General features: G+C 41.9%; 1 protein-coding gene across 1 annotated transcript in view; it reads right to left on the bottom strand.

The window, feature by feature from the left end:
- Positions 1 to 1,852: 1,852 nt before the first annotated feature.
- Positions 1,853 to 21,251, bottom strand: part of apba1a (amyloid beta (A4) precursor protein-binding, family A, member 1a) — a 47,313-nt gene continuing 27,914 nt past the window's right edge. The window contains exons 5-14 of the mRNA XM_070963565.1: positions 21,204 to 21,243; positions 20,168 to 20,313; positions 16,932 to 16,964; positions 12,254 to 12,340; positions 11,377 to 11,562; positions 11,001 to 11,180; positions 10,510 to 10,722; positions 8,978 to 9,097; positions 8,726 to 8,866; positions 1,853 to 7,445 (exon numbers count right to left, since the gene is read on the bottom strand). Of these exons, the coding sequence (XP_070819666.1) occupies positions 7,374 to 7,445; positions 8,726 to 8,866; positions 8,978 to 9,097; positions 10,510 to 10,722; positions 11,001 to 11,180; positions 11,377 to 11,562; positions 12,254 to 12,340; positions 16,932 to 16,964; positions 20,168 to 20,313; positions 21,204 to 21,243 (1,218 nt within the window). The 3' untranslated portion in view covers positions 1,853 to 7,373. The remainder of the gene's footprint in view (positions 7,446 to 8,725; positions 8,867 to 8,977; positions 9,098 to 10,509; positions 10,723 to 11,000; positions 11,181 to 11,376; positions 11,563 to 12,253; positions 12,341 to 16,931; positions 16,965 to 20,167; positions 20,314 to 21,203; positions 21,244 to 21,251) is intronic.

Below are 21,251 nucleotides of genomic sequence, written 5' to 3'. Positions count from 1 at the left end.
TACAAATGACACAGTTCTTTCCAGGAAACCTACTGACCATTTAATAAAGTGTTCGCAGTCACAGCCTGCCAGCGTAGCTAGCTTTCTGGTTAGTGAGTAACAGCTTGGTTACTGACAGGACAGTTAAGGAAGAGCCTGATGCCTGCAGGTCATGCCTCCTGTGTGGAGCTGTTTGCGCTCTGGCAGAGCAGAGTTCTGTAAAAGTGGATGATGCGGCACAGCTAATATGACAGCTCCCTCTATTCTGGACTCTCACTGAAATGTCAGCCCTGTCAACGCAGTTCGTTTCAAGGTTCCACACAGATTCATTTAGTCTCTAAAGTGTTTCCATCCAACATTTTTAGTGTTCTCAGTGTTGGAGTGAGTGGGCCCTAATGTTGCGTTCACATCATGCAAAGGTGATTAACATTAACCTCGCTCCTCTCATGGTGTTTCTTTCGCACCATAGCTGTACACACAGATTTGGCATCACTGCTGGAGGGATCCTACCACAATATGGTCTCTAGTTTTACTAAATGTCTTAGGATGGACAGTAATGGTTGAAGCTAGGGTACAGTGGGCCAGGGGCGTAAGGTGGGAGGACCAGTGGCCCCTCCTCTACTTCCCTGCCTACTTCTGGTACCCTCGCTTGCACCACGTCCATGTTTGAAGTTGCCCTTCATTTTGATCTCAACTCTGCACCTTCATGACAAAATCTGTCCACAGACATATAAACACTCAGCGAAGTAAACATGCATCTGTGGTAGTTCCCGCACACACACACACACACACACACACACACACACACACACACACACACACACACACACACACAGGCTCACAAGGTGAAAACAAAAGCTTCTGAGGCACAGCACGGCTTTTTGGGAGCTCTTTAAGATTCAGTTTTAAGTGCTAGTTTGAGCTATGATTCATCATGATATGAACAGCATCCACTGAGCTGTTTGTTTCCCAAGACAAAGGTGCAAGAGACACAAGTGGCACCTCTGACTGTCAGTCTCTGCAGAGGACAGGCTTTTTGACATCAGTCACATGACTTAGCTGTCAAAACGTCTTCATTACAGTGTTTACCTTTACAGCACAGGTGTGCTGACACTGAATGCTTCTGCCTGCAGTGCAGATGATCAGCTGTGAATACTGTGAATACGTCATAGAAGAGAGACTTCTGCAGCCTGATGATCGGACAGGCTCCTGTGGTTCTCTTCTTATCCTTCCTGACCAGCAGTCTGTCAGCCCTTTACTCAGGCGCCTAGTTTTCATCACTGTGAGCAGCTGCTCGTCCTGTTGTAGCAAAAGTGTTGAAGATATCAGGATCACACCATCCTAACTCTGCTCAAAGTTGACATGCTTTAAGGTGGTAAGTCTTTCACTTCTTTGATATTAGGGTAATTGTAGCTGGTTACCTAATACATATAATGCTTACATCTAACACTTAGATACATCTCAACATGAAAACCTCACAGATGACACTTTGTTGAGTGCATTGAATATTTTTGCAAACACAAGAACAATGCTGAGCACAATATCATTAAACTGTACTTACAAAAGGCTTTAGTGGTTTATTAGTTGTTTCAGTCTAGAACAAAGTGGCAGAGCGACTTACCAACACCGCCACCCCTAGAGCCAAAAAGAAAGTAATTTTTTGTAGCTTTTAAGTTTAATCTTTTTAAGTTCAATCAGAGTGCGGCCAAGCAAGACCAGCTTTTCAGACCAAATTTTCAGTCACACAAACAAAACCCTATGTTAGACCTCATTGGCATTCATGACATTTTGGAGAGGAAAATAACTCCCAACAGTGTAAAAATACTCATAAGGTCATGCATAGCTGATTCAGACAACACAGTCCAAGCCAAAGTCCTTCTGCAAGTCATTTATTGTTGTAAATACTGTTACAAACATTCTGGCTCTGGTACAGGAATGTAGCTCCAATAGCTAGAACATCACAGAAAAAGCTAGCAAATAAATAAACATTGCTGCTGCTTTACAGAAATGTATTTTTCTTGTGTTTTTTTTTTTTTTAATCTTTAGACACATTTAGAGTTAATGCTTCAGTTACATTCAAAATGAGTGCACTTATAAATACTTGTTAGCCAACCCTGCTGCCTGCCACCAGCTTCAAGTGCTTGTTTCCTTGGTTAGCTTCATTGTGTCACGCTAGCCTACAATCCCTGACCACAGAGGGAAAAAAATCACACGCCTTAAATCATCTTGTGCTCTAGCTGCATATATACATGAATGTCATTTAACACAATCACTTTCCTACATTCCACTGACCGTAAAGACCCCTCACATTGCTTTCTATTGACTGAAGCTTGCCTACAGGCCAACCCAAACACACAAAACCATTAGAAGTATATACCTTTACATAGTTTCTATATAAGTCATCTATATGTGTATTTTATATATCCAGCTGGTTTTTGTTTGAACATGGAGTACATTGGTCGTAATCACACACCACACACGCACACGCACACACACACTAGAAGTGAGAACGGTACAGCGTAATCACGTGGCTCCAGAGAAGCCCATGTTAAAAGTCCAAAAATGGCTGCCGTCGCCCCTGTTCCTCTTCAGTAGTAGCAGTTTTAACTTCATAAAAAGTCTGGTAGTAGAAGTAAGGCCAAGATGAGCTTCATCGATGTGGACTGACAATAGCAAACAAAAAACCTGTCAAATCAAATAAATGTTGAGTGATGGAGGCAGGTACATTCCCAGAGAAACAGGAGGGGAGCAGAGGAGTTGGTGTTGGGTTCAAATGCTTTAGTAAATGTGGAACAGAGGTTCCACAGATTCATAAAAAAATCCAGAACTGAAGTCCACACTGAGAGGCCTTCTTCCAATGAGTTGTTTATCAGCGCTAGAGATGTAAACACTGTCATGTATAGAGCAAATGCCTACTCAAACTGGTTTAGTTTAACGAGGAAGGGCATGCTTCTACCACCTGTAACAGCTCCACAAAATAAAAACTCTGACCTCCTGCTTATTGGAAGCTCTAAATCCATCTGACATTGCCATCAATCATAGGAACAAGCATCAATTCTGCTTCAGTCCAAGCTGAACTTTCAGTGTTGTAGTTGATGTCTGGTCCAAAAGACATTAAAAGAAACAGTTGCCTTAAAAGAAACAGGATTCAGATTTCTTGCCTTAAAAGAAACAGGATTCAGATTCTGTCAATATGAAATGTAGACATATTTTCTATATCTTACAAGCTATGTCCTTATTCGGTTCAACCAATCAGCTCAATTAATCAGTTCTCCATGAAGCACAATGGTTCAGAGACATGTGATTCGAATAAGACTGTATATGCGCCACCGATTTTATGCTTTAATCTGACCGCTGCTCTTTTATTCAATGACAATCAACCTGCTAATTAAGTGGAATCCCAAGGTTTTTGGAAACTATTACATTTAAGTGTGGTATCTTGCCCTGTCGGGAAAAATGGACCAGACTGAGATTTGCTGTATTTAGGAGGTTCAGGATTGACCTCCTGGTCCATGGAAATGATGACGAGAGCCTCTTCCAGTAAAAGTAAACCAGTTTAAAAGGTGCTTGTATGTCATTTAGTTCTAACATACGTCTGTGCACATGAACAACATTCACTTTGACAGCTTTGACCTGTGTGACCCATGTCTTCACATGAAGGCATGAGCAAATAAAACCTTTCTTTGCCTGTTTTTGAGATCATGTTAGTGTGTCTCACTTTAACTAAAACGCATGTTGATTTTAACTACCTCCAATTCAAACCAGAAGATAATCAACAATTTCCACAGCAAGTTCATGCCAGTGTTTTTGCATGTGTCAGCCCATTTCCCACAGCAGAACCTTCTTGTAAAGGTTGGAAACTCTGACAACAACAATACTCACTGCGACAGATTAGCAAAATGTTTGTAAGATGAGGTCATTGAAGTGGAAAGTGTTGTTGCACTTTGAAGATGGCCGGCAGTAATGCAAAGAGTGTGAACTGTGTTGTGAATGGGATAAAACATACAGCAGCACTGGCATTTAAGGGTACAGCTACATTGTCGTTTCATATCCTTATTTTAAGCACCATTCAAATTTGAAAACAAATGTGTTATTATACAGTGTTACTTTGTGTATAAAGACACATTAAATGAATTAATTTGATCAAATTACCATGAAACACTAAAATAAGAAAAATAAATCTGGCTATAAGAATCATGTTGCACTTCTGATAAAGAGTTTAACCCCTGAACTGTTTGCATTGCAGGAACAGACACGTGATTGTTGAGGGAAAACTAAAGCTGCTGTAGAGCTTTGGTGGACACTGAATTCCACTGAGCCGCTGCTCGTTTCTCTCGTACTGAAGGTCCTTCACTGTGACTGCACTGTGTGATCTGAAGACGGTGGCCTTGGAATACATGCAGCTGGTGGTAGTCATGTATTCCCTCTGACTGCACTTCAGTAACTGCAGAGAAAATCCAGCTTTGTCAGAATACAACACAACTGAGGAGGAAGTCAGCTGAACTGTACTACCTGCTGTGTCCCAGCTATCACCTTCAGTACTCAGAATAGTGATAATCCTGATAATATGTCCCATTCATGTGAAACCCCCTCCTTTCCTCTGATAATGACTTAATTATTATCATTTATTACATTTAGAAGAACATTAGAAACTCCAAAAATGACACACTTAACTCATAATAAACATGTCACCCATTCACAAATTTGGTTATTCAATGCTGCTACATGTAAAAAATGTGTATGGACGAGGTCTTTGGTGATCACTGCAGGTGGCGTTTAAAATTCAAACAGAGTAATGACACTGTTTCTTTACTTTAATGGTTGCACCTGGGCTTAAGGCAAGACACTACAGGTGGATAATGTAAAAATTTAAACTGAATGAATCTTCCCAACTTGATTACTGGCATTAAGATATTTTTATTTTCTGAAATGCAGTTTTAATATGCAAATGAAGCATTATCTAACGAAATACACAGTGGTTATTGCTATTTCATGTAGACATTTCACTTATTTTCTTATCTTTTTATTCAGCTAAGAGTGCATTTTCTTTTCTGATTGACACTGTGTATAAATTGTTGCCTTGTTTATCATTGCTGTTTTTGTGTGGACCCCAGGAAGACAAGCGACCACTCTGTGGAAGCTAATGGGGATCCAAATAAAGAATAATGAATATGCACTAATCTGTAAATATTTCCAGTGAAGTAAAATAGTAAAATAAACACCTAAATGTATATTTTGGGATATTTTCTTTCCACTAGTCTGATAGAAGACGTTATCGAAGCAAAATACAGCCCAAAATCGACCACTGCATGCGTCCTGTAGTGTCTGGCCTGAAGGGTTATTTGTTGGTTACTGTAAATAATGTGCATGGCCATTATTTACCTTGAGAATCAGGATATTCCTTGAAAGAGGTTCATATTAGAAATGGGACTTAAATCATTATTTCCTGTTTCATGAATTTCAGATTTTTAATTCTTAATTCCTCCATATTTACCTGTTGTCTTAATAAATTCAGAATCGTGTCCATTTCCACAGCACTCACTCATCATTCATGCCACCCTCACCACTCTACTGTCTCACCGTTTGCTCTCACAATTCCTGGTTCGACTTTGTCGTTATTTTGTTCACAGTTGAGCTGCTGTCAGTTACACCTAACACCTCCTGAACCACTGTTTAACATTAGGAGCCTTCCAGTGGCAACGGCACAACCCCTGCCTTCTCAAGTAGACTTTTATTGTAAAAAAAATCTGCAGGGAATGCTAAGTTTCAGTGACAGTAGCTAAACAGATTGAAAAAACAAAACAGTATTTGTGTTAAAAGAGAATGACTGACTGATGGAGTCAGTGCTGTGGAAATGTATTCTATATTTGAGAGTTACTGTATTTGCTACAAGCAGTGCTTAGTGTAGTACATCCTTCAGGCAGTGCAGAGCCCCCAAAACTCTGTATTAAGGAAACTGACTGTGCAACTGTGCACCGTTCAGCATGGTGCTTTGTACATCCACATACGGCGACGTGTTGTAGTCCCAAGCTCACTCCACAATATTTACATCATCCAACCTGCAAAGAACAGAACATACTTTCTACAGAGGCCTTGGTAGCCTGGTACCATGTGTGCAAATCAATATGCAGAGCAGTGTTTTACTTTCTCTTTTTCACCAGAAGTGGAAGAAAGGGAGTGAAATTCATATCTATTCAGCCAGCGAACCCACACCTGCATCCTGTGCAAACACCTTGACATGGGGACATCATGGGACATCAGGTTTGGTGTAACAGGGTCTCGTGGGAGTCTGCTCTACGTTTGGACACTGGTCTGTGGTGTAAGAGGGGTATTAATTTAATGGAGGTCATTGCATGCTGACCCGAGCTGCTGCTGGTGCTATGTACAGAGGATACAAACAATTCAACAAATGGAATGCAAACACAACAACTTCTGTAACAGCCAGCTACAGCAGAGATGGAGAACGTTCCCGATGGAAATGTGAGGTGCAAAATGGAGCTGCAGAGTCAACTCTTCAACAATACAGCAACCTTGTGGAATGTGACGATGGGGAGTGTGTGTTCACACACACATTTGTCAGCAAGATTCACACGCTCCCTCTGTGGAGAGCCCTGCGCTGTGCAAAGAACACCAAAGTAGAGAAATTTGAGTGACTGCAGCAGCAGGAGGGAGAGCTGAGACTGAAAGCAAGCTTGGTCCCATGAAATGTGGAGCTACAACGTGAGTGCATACAAAGCACATAAAAAAAGACTTTCTCACATAAATGTTTTAGTGGAGGAAGAATAAGCAGACACAGGCAGTGTTCTGCCAGTGAAATAGCAGCATGGCAGAAAGCACAGTCAGGGGTGAAGGTCAGGATTACCTGTGCGGATTACCTTCAAGTCTACAATCAGGGTTCAGTTTCAACCTCATAAAAATAAGGGTTCTACTGGGTGAAAAGTCCTCATAGATCTGATTGAACAATGACCAAAAATGTCACCAAACTGTCTTAGTTGACTAAACTGAAGGAACTGTTTTAGTGCGCCCAAGTTTGACAGTGTGAAATATGTGGAGTTTCAAAACAGCAACAGTGTACGTGGAATAAAATCTAAGGATTCTGGGGCACTACCAAGCTCTGAAAATGCATCAGGTGTAAACATCCTTTCACTAACTACACCATTAGCCAAAGCACACATACAAATCTTTGTGAATACAGATGGATAATTCAGGTGGGTTTCTATGTTGCTGTCACTTGAAGACGAGGCTGAGCAAGACAACAATCCTACTAACAACTCACTGCAGTCCACCAGCTGTGGATAGAAGGGTACAGGATGAGGAGGGGGGCGAGGGGTCGGCTTGGGGAGTGACTGTTGATTGCAGGGGACTTAAAGGGTGCGTGAGGTCAGGGTTTTGTCTTAAATGTAAACAGGCTGCTCCTGGGCGGTCAGCAGGCGGTACATGGCTGCAGGCATCGTCTTCATGTGGATCTGAGACACAAACAGGACAAAGGATGCCGTTCATGGAGTGAATATAGTAAATGGCTTTGAAGATCAAGTGCCAAAGGCTTGCAATGACTGCTGCCAATCCAGACATCCCACCGGACACTGGTAACCACCACTGTTACTACTGCTGTAGTGACAGCTAACGTCAGCTCTTCTGGTGCACGTCTTTCTCTGAGCTCTCTAGGCAGACAAAGTTTCTCCGGAGGACGTTGCTGGAGGAAAGCTCAGGGAAATGTTGAAGTTGATCCCCTTGGAATGCATAAATATACTGTTCAGGATATTTGCTGTTCAGTTTGGTCATTAGGTTTAAAATGTTGAGGCTGGTGTTATTCTATATGTTTCTTATTGTCACTAAATCCCATGAAAGGACCAATGGCCAGAGACGAAGGTTGGATGTTTGGATGCATCTAGGAAATGTTCAGAAAAGCGAAAAGATTTTTTCCAATCACACTCAACACGTTAGAAACCTTGTGATAAATTACATTTTGATTATAGTCAGCAAATTCCATGAAAAGACCGAAACCAAGAAAGTGTTCGTCTGTCTCTCATTACTTTCTGACCTGCCCAGTCCTGTCTGTGGCTTTGAGTCCCAAACTCTTTGGCTCCCACAGAAGTTTCCTAAAACAGCTGAAATGTTGCTCAAACAGGAGGAAATAGTTCATTTGTTGGGACAATTTTGGGAGTATTTATATAATAAAACTCCCTCTCTTTTCTCTTCCTGCAGAACATTAAGACATATCTGATGACTTATCCTGCACTTGTTTCCACTTGGCTTGGCAGTATATGGAAAAATATCTATTCAAGCTAACTGGGTCTCTTTTATTCTTGAAAAATAATTCATTCAATTAAAATGGCTGGAGCTGATTACAATAAAACATAGATTTTCAACTCCTCTGACCTCTTCTGGAGGTCAGGATGTTGTTTCAAAGCTTGCACTCGGTGTTGAGCTGCTTACACAGCGTGCACTGGCATAAACCTTTGGGTGTCATGTAGCTGCTGTTGCTGTTTATAACCAAGCAAACAGCACAGTTGGAAGTCCTTGCTGCAAAGCCAATTAGGAGACATTTGATGCTACTCAGCAACTGAGCTGTGACATTTACTGCTAATAACTCCAATAATCGTATGGCTGTGCAGTGCAGAAATTCATGATAACTGCGACTTACCTCCTGTTAGTTCCTTCAAGTAGTACGGGGCAGGAATATTTTACTTGCATGTAGTAACTTCAGTAAGTGTTTGTCATGTCCATGTCCAGTGTGCTGTCTCACCTCTCCCACAGCGTTGGACAGGATGTGGACAATTTTTTCATGGGGCGTGGCCACCACGCTCTGGCTGTTGATCTCGATAATGCGGTGACCCACTCTGACCCCGCCCCGCTCAGCGATGCCCCCACGCATAAGGCTGCAGATCTGTTGAAGGGACAGAACCATTCTTTTACATGACAAATCAATTTTCACTCAACCAATTTATAAAAAATCTCATTTCCAATAAAACCAGTGCAGAACCACAATGGTACCAACAATGCCATTCTGGACGCTGAAGCCCAGCTGGTAGCGGAGGTCTGGCCGTCTGATGAGCACAGTGGTCACTGGGGGACATCTGACAATGTTCAGCTTGATCCGAGACTGGTTCTTCAGACCCTATAAAGGAAAGCACATGGTATCAGTGAAATATTACTACACAAACATATGACTGGATGCCAGTGGTGGTAGAAAACCTCCAGTATTGATCCCTCACTGGCTTTCCATCTACAAACATTGTACATTGTATATTTTCTGTACAGCGACCTTGGGTGTCCTGAAAGGCGCTTTCAAATAAAATGTATTATTATTATTATTATTATTAAACAGAGTCTCTTTCACAGAAGCCTGAAAATGTTCCTCTCTGCCTCAGAATTTTCATCCCATGTGCAAGTTGCCCTTTTATTCTAAGTCTGGAGAAAGTGATCGCCAGCAACGCATCTTGAGGTTTTGGATCATAAATGTATTCATTTGAATCTGCTTACATCTGCATCATACTGCTGTTTTAGTTCTACTCCATTCTTATTATGTCACAATTTACTTGCAGCATTTGACGAGATTGTTCATCACATTATACTGATACTGGAACAGAATTCTGGCTTTGCCCTAAAAGGAAGACAGGTAATTCTCTGTGGACAATCCTGTCTCTTCACTGGCCAATGATAGGTTTGGAGTGCCTCAATGATCAATTGTATTTCCTATTTTATCTTCTTTATATATGCTCCTTCTGAGCGATGTAATGTGCTGCCATGGCATGTTATTTCATTTTTCATTGACGACTCAAAAAAACGCCCACCCAACTGTGATAAGCTGGATACTGTCTGCCTCGATGGCAAATCATTTTCTTCAATTCAAGAATTTTTATCTTGCATCATCAAACTTAATTCTGACTTAAATTTAAACCACAATCAAATAGAGTGTGTCTAAAAAGACAGTAAACCTGCCGTACATGCCTTCCTCATCACACCTTGCTTGCTGCAGTGTTCAGTCACAGAGCCTCAGACAGACAGAACAAAACGTTTCCACACATCTTTGAACTACATCTAAGTGATGGGATTACATTACACCTGGTTTATCCTCGACACTGACTGTCTGAATTGATTCTTGATCTTCATTTTACATCTGGGGTGCATACACAGCTTATTACAATGGTTGGATTTGTTGAAAGTCAACCCCCTCTCTCTCCATGCGTCTCCTGTCTGTATCTCTACTATCTTCATCAAGTAAAAGCAAAAATAAATCTTGAATAATAAATAACAGAAAAAAGAAATGTCTAATAACATTCACATTATGTTTTTATGTTTTAATGCACAACTTTTTGCTTAGATTTAGCATTTATGCTGTACTTTGTCACGTTTGTTATGTTGTGTGTTTTGTGCAAACACAACCAAGCCGAAGGTGCAGCCAACCACAGAGAACCCACGGTCTACGCAGCGGTGGACAAGACCTTTGTCCCTGTGCTACCTGTGCACCTCTATAATCAGTATCTTCATTCAAAATGTCCATTATTAAAAATAACGTCATACGCATACCTTGATGATGCTCTGGCAGGTGGACAGTGGCAGTCCCACTAGACTGGTCCCATTAATGGACATGATCTGGTCTCCTATGTTCAGTCTGCCAGACCTCTCGGCTGGCCCAGCATGCATCATGTTGGCAATAATGACAGTGGGCAGGATGGAGCCCCACCCACTCTCCACAATGACCACACCCAGAATCTCCCCCTTAGCTTTCTCTATGAACACCTGAGTTCACAGCAGGCAGGCCGCAAGCAAACAAAAAACAACACAAAGTCACTTCAAATGAAATCATGATCAAACCAACACTTGGTTTAATACAATTTCCCACATCATAACGCAAAAACATATTAAGTTTAGTGTACCAGTGCGCATTCATGCTGAAAATGACAGCAGAACTCTGGAATTTGGAAATTCAGAAAAAGAAAACGATGATCAACTTTTTCGATTAAATTTAAGAGTTAAGGAACCAGTAAAATGTTTGAATGATACACAGCCCTTCTTACATCTTTGCAGTTTTCAGACTTGGAGAAGTGGATGAGGTCATCATTGTACATGTCCTGAGTGTTGAGCAGGTCACTGTACTCCTTCTGGCTCAGATCCTCAGGGTTTATGCCATTGGCCCGTAAGAACTCCTGGTAGGCCACACTGAAGGCCTGACCAATGGACTGTGCGATCAGCTGGGCCTAGAGGACAGGATGGGTGGGAGAGAAATGGCCGACTTAAAACTGTTGAAATAGTTGCAGTCAGTATTTGTATTCTCATTTCGTGGTCTGCTCAAGTTCTATTTAATAAACTGTATTCTGTTTCACAGCTGATTAAACTGTCAAAATGAACATTAAAAAATGTCTGTATGCATCATATAACTGTGGTCAAACTCACATCCTCAGACTCAAACACGTGGCATATCATCTTGTACTGGCGCTTGCTGTCTTGACCTGGGTCTGAGGCCTCCACGTTCTCCTGAGAGTCGGGTCGAGGCATCCTGCGCCGGGCCATCAGAACCACAATGTTGCCAATGTCTGCAATGTAGGAGATGGTCCGCAAAGGGTGGTCCATCATGGTCTCCTGGTAGTCAGAGAACCATAACATACATCATTTAAATCTGGGATTATAAATAAAGACCCAGAATTATTTACCAATTGCATGAATGCACTGACATTTGCATCACACTTATGTCACAGTACATAACAATTACTCAGAATAGGTTTAATTAATCAGTAAACACAGCAGCAGATGGCTACATGAATGAAGGGATGGATGAACTAATTCAGTTTTTTGTGTGTCCCCACCTCACTGTCTGTTCATGTGTGCAGTTAAAAAGCTGGAATACCCATTAATAATGTCATTTATCTACTGTCACTCGATCCCAGCGTATGCATACCACTAACATAACTATCAGTTATGACTCTGATATCATGAGCTTCTTATGTTTGCTATGGCACATGCCTCACAGTCTATGTATGGATTTTAGATGCAAACCAGTGATGCAACTACTACATTTTAGAGGTTAGGTGTGTGGCTGCTTTATTTGCTGCCCACAAAGTCTTTATTCGCTCAATGAATTATGCAGTAGCATAACCATGCAACCTAATCAAACCGTGGAGTTCACTCTTTAGCTGATTGGCTGTGTAGCTGTGTAGAGATGTTGTAATAGTTCAATAGCGGGTGACAGGAGGGTCCTTACTCACTGAGACAAGAAAAACACAGCAGTACAAAGCACCACAGTTGTGTGTTGTGTGTCAGTCAGAGTGAGTACCTGAGAGTCAGCATTGAGCACTTTGATCCTCTGGGTGGAGATGAAGAGATCCACCTCTGTCATGGGCTGAGGCTCACCCTCAGAGGCCTACACACACATACGCACACACACAAAACCACATTCACAAAGCAATATGAGACACACATTCATAAAATATACATCCAGACAGTTAAAGGCCAAAACGTGCGTGAATGAATAGGACTTCAGCGTTTGAGGTCAGTAACCATCTCATTACACGCAGAGCACACAGTGAAGGAAAACATGCTGAGAGATGAAAGAGCTGCAACGCTAACTGCACTTTCTGATACACAAACCTCAAAGTAAGTCTGGCCTCAAGCGGCACAACTGACTCTAACAACTCAACAAATAATACCGATCTTTGTACTACGTTTTTGCTGTACAGAAACTAGTCATTCATTACTCTACTGCTGACCATTTGCCACAAAATGCCACAATTTAGCTTTTTACTGTGTTTTCCTCATTATCATTTCAGCGCAATGAAAATCTAGCAGCTTGAGCTTCAGTGGACTTTGCTTCTGCTTTCATCAGTGTGAAAGTCACAAAAAATTAGTGCTGTATAGTAATGCAGAACAAAATGTTAAGTCAGTAAACAAATTTCCCAAAATGTGGAGCTAGCCCTTAAGTCTCTTTGATTATGACAGCACAGTAAAGTGAATGGAGAACCACTGGCTCCCCGGAGGGAGGGGACAAATATATACAAACATTTCAAACACTGCAGCACACTTTGGAAAATGGTCAGCAAAGCAAAATAAATCTTTACTGTCATTAACAATCTGCAACAGTGATGAGCGCACGCTAATGGAGAACAGTGAAAACAGTCTCCATAAGGCAGTGAACAGCAGAATGGTGTGTGACTTTGGTTTCAGTGACCCATGGTGTGTGTTTACATATATACAGATATGATAATGTAAAGCATCTAACAGACTGCATTAAGATCTGCATGTCTCACTGTAGGTACTATCCTCAGCATGCATTCCAATTTTAGGTACATTAAGTCAATTCACCAAAGTGTTTTCCCTCACTGTGCCTCTGGCTTGCACAATTAATATGTGCACACATCTGTACCACATGAAACAGAGTACTGTTTGCATTATGTTGGATTTGGAGTTTTTTTTTTGTTTTTGTTTTTTTTTTTGTTAAGACTCCAGTGCTTCCTGCTTGGTGTCACAATCTGTGAAAGGTGTTGAACTGCAGGAAACTCAGCAAAGGGGTGAAAATCCTCCAATCCAAAAATCAAAGCCAGCAGCTATATTCACAACAATGAAAGAGTCTATTTCACAGGAAGATGTAATGCCATTCCTCCTCTTCTTCCAATATGACATGTGTGAATTATTAGTCTATGTGCGGCTCGACTTTTTGTAAAGATTCACTCCACCCAGAATCTGTGTGAAACAGTCACAGCCTGTATACCTGAAATGTGGATGTAAAAAGTTTGGATTTCTATCTTCTACTGTGGCCAACTTGGCTTCATAATAGTGTGAAAAAATCATGGAATCATCTAAAGCCAATGCTGCAGCTCAGTCACTTCCAGTGCTGAATGTCCATATGCTCCCTGTTCAAACACTCCCAAGTGAAGCAAAGCCTGTGGGCTGGTTCAGGCAGTCAGCTCGAGTCTGCTGCTGCACTCACACTGCATACTCCTCTACTGTCTCATATCTGATATAACACGTCCTTCTTGTGCTCTGCTACCACAACACTCACCTTAAAGCTGTCGCTCTCTGTTCATACAGCATTTCATTAATTACCACTGATAACTTCATCGATTTGCCACTCTCACTGTGCTGAGCTTGATGCTTCCTTGTCGGGAGTGATGAGGTCAGAGCCTAGATGCCAAACATTCAAACCATACATATTCCACAGTCCCATAATGATCCTTTCCAAAACAGTTGTCTGAATGAATATGACTAAATACACTCCCTGTATCTCAGCTTACAAGCAGGCATTTGGTCCAAACTGCTTTACCATCGCTCATTTACTGGCTAGCTTGATGAACCTGCATCCGGCTCAAAGATCTGTTCAGCCATGCACTTTTTTTAGGAAGTGCATGAGGACTGAGCAGTCTCCCTAAGAAGAGGACAAGCACACAAATCACATTGGTTCACCTGCTTGCTTGTGAGCTTCACAAGGTTATGCATGAGAATGTGTTTGGTAGCAGTGTCTGCAGGCGTGTTTTGGTGAAGATATGACTGGTTGAAGAATTTTCTTAAGAATGTTTTTCCACCATGAAAATCCAACAACGACAAACACTTTACATTCACTGGGTACAGGGTCTGAATGCTTCACCTGCGTTGCACACAGAGATTCTGAGTGCAGCTTCACTTCATCCCCAGGGTAGTGGTTAGTCTGATGTTACATGGTTAGCTTTCTGTCAACACTGATTCAGGACACATTGTGTGTGTGTGTGTGTGTGTGTGTGTGTGTGTGTGTGTGTGTGTGTGTGTGTGTGTGTGTGTGTGTGTGCGCGCGCGCGCGCACGCACGATAGCTTTAAATATCACAGCAGTGTTTTTTGCATGTTTGCTACAATGATTCTTTACATATTGCTGAGAATTTCAAGGGTGTCCAAAAAAAACTATGTTGTGCATGTAAGACAGTCAATAGCACCATCGTCATTTAGAGTTTCTTTGGTGTCTAGAGGTGAATTTCCATACTATACTGAAATCAATGGAAAGCACTGGCTGCCAGGGAAGGCAGACAAAACTCCAAAAGTCCAAATGTAATATATTTGCTATCTGTAGTCTAATGTGAAATGTATTTGGTTTGTGGTGAATGGACTAAAGCAGACAAAAACACCAGCATGATACTCTGAGGTGGCCAAAGGCTTCTATAGGACTTATCCACCCTCTTGATTGCCATTCATTTTATTCATTAATTCATTTTCAGTACTTTCATATAGATTTGTAAAACATGTCTGTCCAATTGGAATTTTTCACTCAATCTGCAACAGTTCAGCTGTGCTTTAATTTTTAATGCTAGATGGCACCGTTTATACACACACAATGGGTCGCTGAAAACCAAAGAACTGCTAAGCAGTTATCATGACACAGTATGTCAACCTGACACTGTGCATGTGTTAACTGCAAAGCTTACAGTGATTAGTAGTCCATGTTGTTATTGGATCAGCATGTAATTTATGAAAGTAAGGTCACTTTTATAACTGACTGTTTCACAGGACAGAATCTGCTGTGTGCCATGTGACTATTAAAGTTCAACATTTTGGGAAATGTACACTGCTGTCACTCAGAGTCATATGACAAGTCCTGCTTCACCTCTGTACGTCAAGTACAGAGATCCAGAATGTGTTTAGCCTAGCCTGGCACAAAGACTGGGAGCACGGCTCTGAATCTGTGTTGAGCTTGATGTTGCCTTGTGGGGAGTGTTGAGGTCACAGGCCTAACACCAAATATCAAGGCTATATATATATAATTTAATAATCCATTCCACATAGGCTGTCTGACTGAAATGGTAGTTTAGTAATGTTGCACTCAGTATTCACTTTAATGTTGTAGCAGGTCAAGGTGGAGTTCATTTGAACAGTTGGATCGTTTATGCTCTAAGAACACATCACATTTTATAAGATGATTATATTATCTATAAGTCACTGTGTAAAATCAAAGTAACCAGCCGTCATCAGTTACATGTGACGGTAGTGGAGCAGAAGTATAATACATGTAGTACAAAGAAGTCTTACTAAAGTTAAGTACCTTCAAATGATTTTCACACAGTGGAAATAGTTTGATGCCTAACTGCTCTTAAAACACACTGAATCACTTTTACATTTGTTATCATTACATTTTTTTGAGTTGAAATTACAAAATAATTCTTTAATTATAAAACAAGATTGTTCAAATTCTGACCTTTAGCCACACTAGCATCATGGCTGCAGGGACAGCGATGCTGTTCAGGTCAACACTTTGATAAAGTCACGAATATCTCTGCATAGATTACCATGAAATCTGGCACTTGGTGACCAGGGGATGGATCCTAATGATTTTTCACCAAGCTTCAACATCAGCTCAATTTGTCTGACTCTGTGGTCATATACATCCCCATCAGCGTCAGCTCTTGTATTTTTTGTATGGTAAACATTACGTACATCACATCAGGATGTTGTGAGTCTAAAGCACTGCAAAGTCTAATTGCACAGAGCGTGGCTGTAGACATCCCAGACCTCTGTCTGTACGAGACGCACAGAGATGACTGACATTGCATTTTATCATAAAAATAATCACTACAGCAGCAGAGAAAGAACCCACAAACCCAGAGAGACCTCACAGTGTCAGAGAGATAACAGCTGTTTCCTGCATCCAGCAAACTGGATTACCTCCATGACAAGCACATGACAAGTTAACCACTTTGACAGAAACTGCAAATTATGAACGTAACGTGTCTGATATGGAATGAAGAAATGGTGAGGGGGCCGGAGACCCGAGGGAGGGACGAAAGCAATGACCATCACCTCCAACAGTACGAGGCTGGTTGCTGGATTCAGGAAAATGCCAACAATTGATCAGAATGACACAACACTGAGGAGGACACTGAAGGAGAGGACATGAAATACACAGACAGACACAGAGACAGACAAAGAGCCAAGCAGAGGAAAAAGAGAAGCTGTGCTCGGGAGTGCGGAGGACAAGACGGATATGTAGGTACTGCACCTTCTTCCTGTTCTGGGCTAATTTCTGGGCCGTCTGCCAGGCATGGAATAAAGCAGACAGGAGAGTAATGGGTTAGAGCAGTGCACAGGAGAGGCTGACTGGATCACAGGGAGGGGGGCGGGGACGGGTGTCCAGCGTACAGTATGTCACATACCAAAACCTCGCTGTAGTGCCATTGTGCCGAACACTGTTTGTTATTTTGTTCACATTGAGTAGGTGTGTCCATGTGCAGGAGCGTGCAGTGCATACAGATGGCTGCAGCCCAGAGTCTGAGCTGAAGAGGAGCTGGGCCCTGTGTGCCCTGTTCTTCATTTTAATTAAATGCTAAACCTGGATCTGTGTTTATCACAGAATCCCTGTGAGGAATCACACTGAAATGGTCTGGAGTGCTCCTCTCCATGAGGAGCTGGCTGGCAGGCGGCTGTTCAGCAGTATGGACATGCTTCTCCAAAAATATAGTACCACCACAATATGAAGTTAAAGAAATAATACAAGGACCTATTATTAGAGTTCATTTGAATTTGTGCATACATTTATTGTCTGACCCACTCCACTGTTTCCCAAAGTCTGTCTCCTCACTGTGCGTATTGATAAATATCACGATGAGATTTTAACTATTTACCCATTTCGGCATCATATGTTTGCATGTGGGGCGGCACGGAGGTGCAGCAGGTAGTGCGCGTGCCTCATAGCAAGAAAGTCGCTGGCTCGATCCCCAGGTCGGGCAGGGCCTTTCTGTGTGAAGCTTGCATGTTCTTCCCGTGCTTGCCTGGGTTCTCTCCGGGCACTCCGGCTTCCTCCCACAGACCAAATATGCTCTCAATACAATAACACAGGTTATCTTTATTTTTATGATTATTGCCTATGAACATAAGGCCTCTGAATAATAAGCAGCACTCTTTTCTTCTTCACTTTGAATTGTACTGCTGTCTATTAGTCATAATATCTACTTTGCAGCTGTGAGGGTGCTAAAACAGTTACATGGAGTCCTTCTGCTGAGCATCCCTGTACATGCTTGATATATCCAGGGCTCATGAAGTCAAAAGCACTCAGCCGAACAGAGACCTAAATTCTGAGTCATACCAGACTTGTGATGAATGATGCTCCACATTTGGCCAAGTATGCTGTACTGGTATGACGTCTGAGTATTTGGTAACCATGTATGGTTCAGAACACAGCAGAAAACGTCAACACTCAGTCACAATTGGCCCAGCCTGTGAGGCCGTGCAGCTGCAGGATCATGCTTCATTCTGTATCTATAACATGTATTTTGATGTTTGCGAGTGTGGAGAGGTATTGATTCATGGGACTACCTCAACACCTAGTGAGCTGAACAGGTCGGTTTACAGCAGCCATCCTGCGTGTCCACAGATTTATAACATTTAAAATGAACACTGAGGGTACTTCTAACCCTCTCCTACCCCATCAAAGACAGGCTGATTAGCTACAGGGAAGAGCCCCCTCACCTTCACTGTCCCTCAGCGGAGAGCAGACGAGTTCATCTGTCCTAACACCATCTGGCTGTAGAATACTTCCTGCCAACACAGCCAAGCCTCAGCCAAGACCCTCTGGACATCTGTCTGTTCATTCTCTGCTCATACTAAAACTAAATGCTCTTCCGGTACAGGAGGAGCCTTTGTCAACCCCGCAAAGTAACTCAAAGACAAAGTGTATTTGCATTAGCCTTCCTCTACCAGCAGGTGTCTCTGTTGTTCTGGCTCCAGAGTGGACTGAGAGGCTGTCTCTGAGCACTTCCTGTACAGAACTGCATCACCACACAGTTCAGCTCGGTCCTCTCAGTGTGAAAAGCTGCAGACTCCTAGGACTGGCTGCAGAAAGACAGACTATAACGATGGCTAATGATCAGACTTCACACAGATGTTTGTTCGGCAGCTGCTCAGAGCTGTCTAGCTGCTAACTGTCCTAGAGCGGAGCTAAACCCACGCACTTCAGCTCTGCTCACTGAAGGAGAAAACCTGTGCCTTCTGGAAGAATTTCAAAATGTCACCGTCATTTTACTTTGAAATTTTAGTGATTGGTGTCAAAACATTGCAGGTGCTGAGAGACACTGAGATAATCCCATAAGGGTGAATTGTTTCATTGCTTTGCTTTGGACTGTAAGTACATTTATTTACAGAGTAAAATGGTCAGAAGTATGTTGTACAGATTACAAATAAATAGATTACTGTAAATGAAATCAAAATACAAAAATAAGATCAAATAAAAAAAATTTGAACTGAACAGAAACCAATGTTTAGGATCAGGATCAGCGTCTTATGAGCAAGTGATGGCTGTTATGAGAGGGTGTGGTTTAGATGTGACGACAGCATGACTGCTCGTTCAAAAACAACCACGGCGGCTCCTAAAGAGGTTAGCGCAGATGCTGCTACAGCATCAGTTCTATGAGAACTGGAGAGAATTTCACTGAAAGAAGAGCCAAGAATGGCACTGAAGGCTTCTCTCAATGGAAATGTTGTGGCTCTCCTACTATGTCCTATGGTCTGATATCTGATTGGTTGAAGTTGGTCTATGACAGACAAATGCTTCATCCATTGAAAGTACCAGCCCCTCTTCAAACAGTTGCCACGGACAACCTCCCAGATGATTCTGTGGAACAAACCATCTGTCGCATCAGTGTAGATTTTTTACGTTCACGTTAGCATTTTGGACTGAGAACAGCACGTTACAAAAGTCGAATCTGGATGAGGTGAACGCATGAATGAGAAGTTCTATGTCTGCCTGTGTTAACAATGTGCAAACTCAGGCAATGTGGCAGAGGTGGATGAATGATCTCATTGATGTGTGTTTCAAATGAAAGTGAGGAGTCAGTGATCTCCTGATTTTTGACTGGCTGAACAATGTAACACACATTTGGTGAATATTTTTGGTGATTTCTGTTTTGTCTCCGCTCAGGTGGAGAAAGTTGTTTGACTGACAAAATCCAGCGATAGATAAACAATGTCAAAGCCTGACAGCAGCATCAGGATCTTCTGGCAAGATGGGAATAGTCATCGGTATAGAAATGAGTTTTAGGAAATGAAAACTATCAGAGAAAACACGAGTACAGTATCATGTAAAATAGTTTTTAGTTAATACCAGTTCAAACCACGACGAAGCTGTCTGAATGAGCTTTAAACATAAGAAACTTCACTGTGTCTTGTAAAAACACACAATCTGCTGACGAGTGTGTGCGTACACTACACGAGTGTGTCTGAGTGTGTACTTTGTGCTTTCACCTTGATGCGGCTGACGGCCTCCTGTGCCTGCATCATGCGGATGTTCTTGGACGGTGTCTTATCCGACAGCAGCTGGGTGGAGCCCAGGTAGTTGGCAGCGAAGATGATCCCATCGATCAGGTCCTCTGGGTCACACGGGCCTGGGACTGTAGGGAGGGGGGTGGTTCAGACTCACTATGTAACACAACCTTTCCACTCGTACTTTGAGATTCACAGAGTAAGCTGCACTTATCAATAGTTTTAGGCTGACGATGGATCATAGTTACTGGTTGGGTTCAGTCTGAATTTGCTGAGTTTGTTTGAAATAAGACAGAAGAGGATTAGAAAAACAAATATTACAACACACAAATTGTAGAACACACACACAGGTTTTGATATTATGTAGCACAATTTTTTTTTATTGTATTTCCTTAAGTATGTCCTTTTTTTCTTGCTTTAATTATTATTTTTTTCCATTTCTGGGTAATTACTGACATTTTGTCTCTTCCCTCTTTAGTCCAAATGCCAGATGTAAAGTTCAACATTTTCTTCCAATTTCTGGAAATAAGAATCAGTCTCTCCAAAAAATATTATTTCCCTCCAATTCTAATTAATTAACCACCTCTTGGTAGTGCATTTATTTCTTTCTCAACATTCAAAAGTTTACTCAAGTTTCCATGAGGAAGTTTCTGATCACTTAAAGTATTTCATATATGTTTATTTGAATGTCCTTGGCTCATTCTTTTTTTTTTCCACCACTCATTCATTCAATTTTCCATTAATGAAGCTGCTGTACTGTGTTTTGGTAGCACCTCGGGCTGATAACAGTTTATGTATAGTGTGTCAGTCACTGGCAGAACAGCCATCATCTTTTCTTTGATTGTCTCCTTGACATAATGAGAGAAACAGAAAGGACCTAAATGCCCTCTGTGAGCTGCTGAGCTTGTTAGAGCGGACAAATCAGCAGGATAATCTACAATGGCTAACTACCCCCCCCCCCCCCCCCCCCCCCGCTTCACGGTTTAAAAACCTCTGCAGCAGAGGACGAAGCACTCACCTTCTACATATGTGGGGAAGGATGCAAGGCTTTTCCTGGACTATTAAT

Source organism: Chaetodon trifascialis, chromosome 6 (assembly GCF_039877785.1).
Source record: "Chaetodon trifascialis isolate fChaTrf1 chromosome 6, fChaTrf1.hap1, whole genome shotgun sequence".
Classification (NCBI taxonomy): domain Eukaryota; kingdom Metazoa; phylum Chordata; class Actinopteri; order Chaetodontiformes; family Chaetodontidae; genus Chaetodon; species Chaetodon trifascialis.
This window is presented reverse-complemented; position numbering and strand designations above follow the sequence as displayed.